We start from the raw sequence: 9659 nt of genomic DNA, 5'->3' as shown, positions 1-9659 counted from the left end.
GGCTTGTCATTAGCAGAGCTCTTTCATGTCTGAGACGTCAAAGGGACGTGGTTGTTGTGTATATCAAAGACAACGTGCTGGTATCGATACGTCAGGACTCAATTTCTTATCCAAGTCTTTCAAAAGTAAAATGTATAAAAGTTTTGAGTTGTACTGAAATCGTGGCGACATTTCTTTGCTGCTAGTATTAACTCCCTCGGGCGACCTTTCCCTGACAGACAAACAGGCGTCAGCCACTAACAACCCTTTCTAGGCAATTGACTATTTTTTGGTAATCTTACAAATCTGAACCGTAGAAAGATCTGGCGTCCACAAAATATAAAGGGTAAAAAAAAATAGATTAATGAAGTTAGGTTTAAAATTTTTAATTGTTCTGCTCACTTAGTTAACCAATAGCAACACCATCAACAAGAAGGTACATTAAAAAACACACAAAAACATAAAGAAAATAGTGTCTCCATAAAAAAATAAAAAAACATGAAGTCACCTTGTCAACAATTAAATTGCTCTGGAGATCCTGAAAATCCTTGTCCTTCATTTAGTGATTTTGCATTTTAATATACATAAGTATCTCATTTGTTCTTATAGTGAGGCAGTAGAAGCAATGGCTTGGGGGGGCAGCATTTATAATATGTAGTCATCTAAATGTAGCTTATTCAATTAGAATCCTAACAAGCACAAGAACCAACTGCTTTTTTTGTTTGATACTTGTCCCCATTACAAAAAATGCGCAAATGCGGCGTTTATTTGAATAAGTATATGCCGTGATTAAAACAAAGTTCTATAATCACTGTATACACACACAGACACACACACAGACACACACACACACACAGACACACACGCACACACACACGAGACCATTTTTTCCTTCCATTAACATTTGACAAAACTTGCAAGGACATTGTTATTCCTGGTTTGAGGTGTCCTTGTTGGGATCAAGTTCACGTATTCTGAGCCGAAGTTCTTCACAATCCAGCACGGATCCAAACTGGGGTTCCCACAAATATAGAGGAATTCTGCTTAAAAAAAAAGAAAAAGTAACCTTTAAGATAAAAAAAATGGTATACCACTATATGAAAATATTATTTTGGGGTGCAATAACACCACTAAGTAGCCCCACGCACATGTATCTGAATCTCAAAAGGCTTAAAAGCACTGTCGGGGTCTTACTTTGCCACGTCCGAGCTAAAGTTCCAGGTTTTTTCCCAAATTTTAGCAGCTTCTTGTTTCCTGTTGAGCCTCCACAGCACCTCTCCACACCAGAGCCCTGCACCCACACACTCTAAACAGGGAAATATGTGATTTACAGTGTCAAGTTGTGGTATTAGCTGTCTTGCCAGTAATGATCAAATCCTTAGTCCCAAATCTTCCAGAGACCTTTACCAATCAACTTTGTGTGATCAAGAATGATGTGCTTTTCATACCTGGAAAAGCCTGCAGGCTCAGATTGAGGTCTCTCAGTGCCTGTCGCAGCTGGTCTGTCTGGGCAAAACTGATGCCTCTTCCAGCAAATGAGAGCCCCTTCATTCGCTGTAAGATGTGAAGATCCTTTCTCTTCTCATTCACCATGTCCGTAGTGGGGACTTGAGGTTGGCCACCTATAAGTACACTGTACGTGTTTCTTCTCTCCAAAGACATTTTTGCTTCAAACTCTAGCTAGAAAATTCTTACCCTTCTCTTTGAAGCGCACCTTCACCATCAAGTTGATACATCTAAAAAGCACAATAGAATCTCAGGTTAATTGAATAAAGAAGTGAAGTAAGTCTATCTTTACATACCGAGTGTAGTGAACCACAGCTTCCTTCCAGTTCTTCAGTTCACAGTAACAGTGACCTTGAAGAAGGTGTGCTGCGGCCGTCCAAAAGATCATCGCCACCGCATCTTGTTCCCCCTCGGTGGATGTAGCTTGTGCCCCGCCTTCCTCCTCCTCTGGCTCTTCCAGCACCACGTGTGCTGGCAGCAGCTCTGCCGTTGTGGTAATGACTTCGTCACACAACGTCATGCAGTCGCCGGGCCGCTCGACCATAAGCAAGGACGTGCCAGCCTCCAGGTGAAGTTCGGGTAACCGAGGGAGGTCAGAGTCCTCAGAGCATACCTGAAACCGAGGGGGTTTGAAGAATGAACCACGAAAAGCTCAAAACATTTAAACAGAGGTTAATGATTATATCTACTCTAACAGAAAAAGAGTGGAAACTTATATGTTGCTAAGGGAGACTTCACTCCAAATGTATAGTGTTGGCGTGCAAAGTGTTTCATCTTACTCCGTGTTCATCATAATGAATAGCCGCCAACAGGCCCAGATAATGTTCCACACCTTCAGGCACCCTAAACGGTCAGAGAGGCATTTACAGAATTACATTAATATGGTTAAGTGATCAAAACATCAGGCAAATGGAAAAACCTGAGAGTAACGTACAAACTAAATGAGTTTGAAATGCCCACTTTTAAAAAGGTGCCATCAGTGCACATTTCCTTTTAAGAGTGTTAAAGGATAGTGAAGCACATTCACCTTGAATTCAGCACACATTTCTGGGCCAAACTGTGAAGTACACTCAGGGAGGAGGGTACAGAAAGCAGGCTTTGCAGTGCTTGACTTTGTAGAAGAACAGACAGAGGGAGGAGCTGATTGCCGGGTGTAACAGGTTCATTGTTGGAGGGCAACCTCAGCGTCTGTAGAAGAAAAATTCTTTTCAAAAGAATGCACCCTCCCACAGATGTTGTATATATAGTGCTTGACCCACAGAATGCAAAAAACGAAGCATTTCTATCTCTCCACGTGTGTTTCCCAGGCTCCTGAGGACTAGTATAGTTTGATATTGAGCACATACACATTGGAAATCTGTCTCCACTGCTTTCCTGAAACACAGCAGTGCCATCTGAGGACGGCCCTATTAAAAAAAAGTCACACACTTACATAGTAGCAAACTCACGCATCCTGATTGCTAAGTATACACTCAGAAAAGGCAGGTTACCGTGTGGGCTAGACAGCAGCCATACACCAGGTGCGTGTAAGCTATGAGAATTCTGGGAGCGGGCAGAGAAGAAGCAGGGTGCAGAAGACTAAGAGCTTCTGACCTTCGACCTTCCTTTAGCATCTCTGCACCTTCATGCAACCAAGAAAAAGCAGCCATGTATTTCATGTCATTGGTCACATCATTACTTATTATACGCCCAAAAAAGAATGTTATCCAGCTCACAATCGACTTTATTCAGATACACTTTATGGTTTCATCTACAAAAATCATGCATTTTCCAGATGTGACATTTTACAATTTAGTGCCAGTGCACATTACTCCATCAAATTTACATTTAAAATACTGGCTGAGAAAAAAAAGTCTCATTCTAAAATGAAAGATTTAATACTAATGATAGGTTGCAATAGATACACAAATATGATGAATTGATGTTTGCATTTTGAAAATGTCATACCTTGGGTGATGGCTGTGCAAATTTCCAACAATTCAAGAAGTTTCCTTGGTTCCATCACCAAAAGCGGTATGTTTGAAGACATTCCATCACTTGCCATGTTTTGTTGAATCCCCGCAGACAAAGAGGCAAACTCTTCCTGCATGACAAATTTATTTTAAAAAGGCTTACACATACAATTTTGAAGATCATTTTACATAACATAAGCCATTTCTTTTTACCTTTTGTGCTTCTATGGTTTCAAATTTACAGTTGGCCAACCAGATAGCCCATTGTACACATAGAAGATTCTTAAGAAAGGAAGAAATTGCTGTGTTTTCCACTGATGTTAGAACAGTATGCCAAAACTCTGATGGGGTGGTGGCCTTTGGTTCAACTCCTGTTAGAAGAGTATGCCAAAACTGTGGTGGGGAGGTGGCCATTGGTTCAACGCCTGCCATCTGTAAAACTATGAAAACGAGTTGCAAATAAGGCACCTTTATACAGTAGCGTCATTGTTTCCATGATCTAATTAACAATTAATTCACTCACTGACCTCTTTCAATTGTTTGTTTAAGGAGTTGCTCAGCCTCGGACATGCGAGACAGAGCAATGGAGAGCAGGCAAACATTGTAAACCACACACACTTCCAAGTGAGCATGGTCCTCAAGTGGAGGTAGACCTAATACAATCAGATCATGACAAGACAAGAATATTATTGCTTTTACTTGACAATACCCATTCCCACTGTTGACATTAAATGATGCTCACCTTGTATTTTTCTTAAAAGTTTGTGGAACTCAGGCAACAACAACAACACGGCATGGTTCTGGTCTTGGCTTGAAGCATCTCTATTCTAGAAGAGAGAAAAATAGATGCTCATTTACAAATAGTGTTCTACATAAAGTTGTTTTTAAAGAACTATTATGTTACACTGCTACACAATGCTAGGTACCACTGCATACCACATTAACTATTTATTTTTCTCAAAGGGTGGTTAAAAGAAAGAAATGTTTTTTTTTTTACATCATTTTTAATTGGACTGGGCTGCATGAAACCGACAGGTGCGTTTGATACAGTAATACTAAGTGATTTTTTAAAACTCAAAATTAGATTTTGTTCAACATTGATGTGTCTTTAAATAAGTATTCACACAAATCTGAAGAACCTGGGCTTAGTTGGAGATTCTGCCTTTGGGTACTGGACTGCTTCACGGGGCTCCAGTTGGCATCTGGGAATTTCTGTGTGGCTGAAAAGAAGAAGCTGGGGCCCTTGTCTTCAACTTGGGAGCTCTAAATTGCAAAATTGTCAATGTTTTTGAGTTTGGAAGACAGTTGGCTTTGGAATTTGGAACAAAAGCAGATTTGGGATGGACTGCATTGGTCACATGTTTGGCAAAAGGAAGGCTTGAAGAAAAACGTGTTAGATGGAAAAATAAATGTGAGGTGTTCCTACAAAGCCACTCTTATTGTAGTGTCAGAAAATGAGGTAAATTTGAATCAAAATAATAATACTTCACAAGAAATGCCCTAAATGCTTTTGTAAGTAGACAAAAAAGCTAATAAAAATTAGTTTCCATAAATCAACAAAATTAAGGTAAAAGGAACATTTATTTACATTGAGGTTGGTGGCTAAGTACTTTTGAAAACAGATATATCTTTAATTTCCTAAAATCTGAAGTAGAAAAAAATGATTAACTCACTAATTCCATAAGGATTTAAAATAGAGAGAGGGAAGAAAAAAAAATGAAAAAAAATAAGTGTTCGGTTTTGTTGGAAAGGTTTATAAAAGCGTTTCAAGAGTGGAGGATTTTGCCTCTCGGTATCTGGGGTAGCAATTGGGTGAGAGGTTTTGGTCTCCTTGGGTTTCCAGGTCAAAGCCAGAGACAGCAAGATTTTGGGCGGGGCTGTGAGAAGTGAGTTTACACACAGGAAGTCTGGTATTTAGAGGGTGCGGGTCAAAAGAATTGGAACGTTGCACTCCATTACTGCTTTTGGGAGAGTCGAGCAAACTGTGCGTGGAGGCATAGCGGGACATGGGCAAGGTTGCGCTGCCGTGGTTTGCGGGGCTCAATCTCAGTCTTTTATCTTCTGGTGTATTATTGGATATAATTGCCCGGTGAATGACCCGCTTTGGCATTTTCGAGAAAGAAAATGCCCTGGTCACCTTTTTGGAAGTCTTCTTGATGGCTCGTGAGGCTTTGCTGAGGGTGCTGCCCATGTCTTTGGTGCTCACCTGCAGCGTGTCAGGATCTGTACAGTGAATGAGGTCACCCGCATGAGTACGGCAGGTGGTGTTGGCTATATGGCGACAAAGGGTTTTCAGCCACTCGCTTTTCAACGTTTCTTCTCCAGACAGCTGGAAGCTGAAAAGCATGTTCTCCTGTTCTGTTGGTGGGCGAACCACTAGAGCAAATGCATTCACGCATTCCTCTGTGTCCTGGAGGTCCAAGACTCTTCGAATTTGGGACAGCGGCATTAAGGCGATGTGTTTCAGTGAGGGAGGCGGTCTTGTTTGTCCCATTGGACTTTTAAAAGTATTGATGACTTTGTGTCGCTTCCTTGCGATCTCCAAACAATCGTTGAAGAGAAAGAGCGTGACTTGCTCGCCGCGGTCGCACGGTTGGTCTCCGAGTGCAATCGTTTCCACTTTGTACACCAGACTGCGGTGGGAGGAGAGCAAGTTGGCGGGACAGCCGTCAACTTCGTAAACGACTTCGAAGATCTGCTTCTGCCCGTCGGTCTTCCTCTTGTCTTCGTTAATGTGAGTCATAATTTCCTTGAGGGACTCGATCGCTTTTTCCAGTTTCAGCTTGTCTGGGTTCTCGTCTGACGTGTGCTTTTTTATGTCATTCAGTAGCAGACCAACACTGGGAAGTCTCTGTACAGGTCTGATGAGCAGCTCTACTAGCGCCTGCCGTCCACATTCTGGCTTGGCCTGGTTGATTTTTAGAAAAGCATGGAAGCGTGGCTTTAGTTTCTCGCAGCGAACAATGGTATCCTTGCTCATTTCAAAAAAGTTAACAAAGGGTGGGTAGGCCTTCAAAAGCTCTTTTGAATATTTAAGGATAACATCTCCTACACTTGCTTCTTCTGACCAATCTCTCAAGAGGTCCTCAAGGTCACTCTTTATTCTGGTGTGAACCTCATAAATGTCAGGGATGCTTCCAAATATTGTCTTAATTTCTTCTTGGGCCAGGATGGGACCACCCACCTGACCTTCTTTTTCTAACGGAAGCTTGAAAATCTGCAGTATGGTGTTCAAAATGTCCACGTAGTTGCTTTCCGTTTGATAGAGCTCCTTGGAAACTTGCCAGCGGGCTGATTTTTTGGGCTGGATGGAACTCTTGGATGGCTTAGAGCTTCCCGAAAAGGCTTTGCACGTGTCGGGTGTGATTGTGAGGTCAAGCAAGGAGCCCAAAGACTGGGAATGTTCTGCCGAAGGCCTTTTGGGTGGTGGAGGGAAGGGTGAGAACTCGGTCTCCTTTGCGAGCTGAGCAAGTGTGTCCTTTAAATGCCGACGCTTGCGGTTACTGTTGGGGGTGGAGAGGGAGAGGAGGGACACCGCCTTCTTCATGGCCGGGCTGACAACGTTGCTTTCAAAGTGGTACATGGACTCTCCAGCCCGAGCATCCATTTGAATACTTCCCCAAAACCACTCTTGTTTAACCACAAACACTTTGGGAAAACAACGTGGGAGCTCCTTCCCCGAATTTTCATCCACCACCAAGTGCGTGCATCTTTCATTGCCGACATCCAAATATTTGCCACCGTGTTTGAGGGTCCTCTCTTCCATATTTGTTTTCTCTTCCTCTGAGAACCCCCAAAAACTGAGGATGCAATCTTGGAACGGTGGAACTTTGAATTCCATTCGAAAATCCTCCACACCGGCGTGGAAGGACGTGTCATTTCTTCTCTCCCAGGCTTTGTTTATCCACGCAGGAGTGAGAATGGGCGTCCCCATACACACAGCCAGCGTGTATTTCTCCCCATGAGTGGAGTGGGCAATGAGGTGTGTCACCTTTGTGCTGAAGTCCTTCCGAATGATGCCCCCCATGTGATGAACCAGATTCACCAATCTTTTAATTTCTTCTTTATTCCTGAAGCCAGTGAAACACAGCGATAGGTTCAGCATGCTTGTGGAGTAAAGAGGGCGGCATGAAAATGGAATCGGCTCTTCCTTCAAAACACAGCGCAGCACAACCGGCGGACCGATGATTCGGTTATCGCGCTGGTAAAGGTCACGATAATCTGCAGATTTAAAATCATCGAGGATGAACACTGTCTCAAATTCTGCGTTGTCTTCATCCTTAAACTCTTGGACGTTGTTGGTTATTAGGACAGGAGCAGTAATTTCCATATTGACAATAGACTTGATCACCATTTTCTCTTCTGGACATGATTCAGATTGTCTTATTTTAACCACCGGTACCTCCATTACTCGCACAGCCTGCAGAGCTTTGACCAGGTCGACATTTTTGCTCGCCTCTCCCACCAGAACCACCCTTGCCTCCACTTTTGGCAGCATATCTTCACCTTCATCACATTCCATCCCGAGAAGTACATGGTCCTTGGTGGTTTCCTCCAGCCTTGAATCATATACGGATGAATCCACCAGCAAACTCCGAGGTGTCCCAGAAATCACGAAACTGTTGTCAGCCATGCCAGAATTCATTTACGGAACCTCAACCGGGCTCGAAATGACGTCTGTTCAAACAACGCAACGAATAACACAGGAGCTAATTTAGCTTCTTTTCAGCTAACAGCTCTACGATCAACTTCAGCTCCCCCAGCAGTTCGAGAATCCCCCCCGTTAATCCGTTCCAGCGTCGTTTAATAATCCGACTCGGTGCGCGCCTCCATAGTTTGTTGTTCGCTAACCACTTGGGTGAGGTGTGCCAAACTACAGTTCGAAAATCACGGAAACATTAGTGCCGCGCGCTGATTGGACGAGACCGACGAGCAAATCCGGTTCCCGACCGGAAAGGCTTCTCATTGGTTGGTTTGTTCAAATATCAACGCACATTCCGCCTTGTGCTATGACTCCATAAATGCGACGGCCGTACCTTAGCTAACACGACGCTACTAGCAACGCGATAACTTTACCTTCCATTTGTTGACCAATTCGTTGTTCTCCTGGATCCACCTATCTGATAATTTAGACGGTGATTGTTGTCTTTTAGTATACATTTCTTTTAGAGGCAAAAATGGTTAAACTTTTCCTCGTTATTTTCAAAGCCGGAAAAGGCTCATTAAAGGTGGAGCGTTGGGCTCTTCTGCCCCCTAGTGGCTCATAGGGAAATAGCAGTGGAAACTAAATAGTAAGACACCAGGAGATGGTGCGAGAGTTCTAATTTATTGCATGTTGTGACGAGTGGCTTTTTATTGTTTGCATGCACATTTTGGGGTTTCTGAACAACTAACTGCATGCACATTTTGGGGTTTCTGAACAACTAACTGCATGCACACTCATCAAATTTGAAAAAGGACCACCAACAACAACAACAACAAAATCTTCTTGTGCTCTGTTCGTTTCTTTAAAACAAAAAATAAATGTTCCACTGATGTAAAAACCAGTTCTTACGTAGGTTTGTAGTGCTGAATATTTGTCTGAACTGAGTTATTTTGTATGTAAACATTTTTCTCACACAACAGGATTTATTTTGGGAGGGTAATGTCAAAATTTTGCAAAGCTATTTTTTTTACAAAATGGGTATGATTTTACACTTAAAAATATCCCAAAAGTGATTGTATGAAGCAGAATAATGCCATATTTTAGGCAAGTGCAGACACAACAGACCAACATTAGTGACAATAGGACGTGCTTGCTGGCTGTAATTCCATTTTTCACAGATTCTCAAAATTGAAAGCTTGCATGATTGTGGTTTCCTATTGCGATTCTTTCATTAAAATTCATGCTCATAAGAAGATGGATGTTTTTGCAGAATGCCGTATTCGAATTTCAGATGAGTCATCGTTGTGCCTGCTACGGCAGCCATTTTTCCACTCGTCCCTGTGAAGGTGACTCTTATGTTCTCCTTTATTCGCACCCCCCGTCTCAGTCCTCTGTCTGGCGTTTTTCCACTTTCATCTTTTGCATCATTCCCATCAGCGTCTCCAACCCGTCATCTGCATCCTACAGGATAATAATCAGATTTGTTTTCAGTTTTTGTGTTTGATGTTCACTATTGGGTACTTTAATAATTTAAGTACACAAACAGGCGTGACAAACTAAGGCTGACGGGCCAACTG

The 9659-nt window shown here is 42.5% G+C and overlaps 1 protein-coding gene across 3 annotated transcripts; it reads right to left on the bottom strand.

Moving 5' to 3' along the window:
* Positions 1 to 349: 349 nt before the first annotated feature.
* Positions 350 to 8684, bottom strand: fancg (FA complementation group G). Of its 3 annotated transcripts, none has more exons than XM_077599853.1 (14): positions 8514 to 8684; positions 4180 to 4264; positions 3965 to 4090; positions 3651 to 3877; positions 3433 to 3568; positions 2976 to 3106; positions 2745 to 2891; positions 2513 to 2673; positions 2265 to 2328; positions 1782 to 2098; positions 1675 to 1715; positions 1428 to 1601; positions 1174 to 1285; positions 350 to 1022 (listed from the first exon to the last, which is right to left on the bottom strand). In XM_077599853.1, exons 1-14 carry the CDS (start codon positions 8595 to 8597, stop codon positions 908 to 910), a joined length of 1920 nt encoding a protein of 639 aa, XP_077455979.1. In that variant the 5' UTR covers positions 8598 to 8684; the 3' UTR covers positions 350 to 907. The 3 variants fall into 3 exon arrangements, 2 of the variants coding, with proteins under 2 accessions (XP_077455979.1, XP_077455980.1); XM_077599854.1 differs by having other exon boundaries at positions 350 to 1019; positions 8514 to 8683; XR_013300186.1 differs by lacking the exons at positions 350 to 1022; positions 1174 to 1285; positions 1428 to 1601; ... (8 more) ...; positions 3965 to 4090; positions 8514 to 8684 and adding an exon at positions 4577 to 8358 and having other exon boundaries at positions 4234 to 4264.
* Between the last annotated feature and the right edge of the window lie 975 nt (positions 8685 to 9659).

This window comes from Stigmatopora argus, chromosome 5 (genome assembly GCF_051989625.1).
Source record: "Stigmatopora argus isolate UIUO_Sarg chromosome 5, RoL_Sarg_1.0, whole genome shotgun sequence".
NCBI lineage: Eukaryota > Metazoa > Chordata > Actinopteri > Syngnathiformes > Syngnathidae > Stigmatopora > Stigmatopora argus.
Note: the sequence above shows the minus strand (reverse complement) of the source record. Positions and strands in the feature narration are given on the sequence as shown.

What these genes read in the sequence shown, in the direction of transcription:
- fancg (XM_077599853.1), bottom strand. Translation starts at nt 8,597, where the DNA reads ATGTATACTAAAAGACAACAATCACCGTCTAAATTATCAGATAGGTGG. An exon ending in AAACCATAGAAGCACAAAAG is followed by an intron (nt 3,569 to 3,650) that starts GTAAAAAGAAAT and finishes TTTGTCATGCAG; the next exon opens with GAAGAGTTTGCCTCTTTGTC. An exon ending in TGCTTCGTTTTTTGCATTCT is followed by an intron (nt 2,674 to 2,744) that starts GTGGGTCAAGCA and finishes TTTCTTCTACAG; the next exon opens with ACGCTGAGGTTGCCCTCCAA.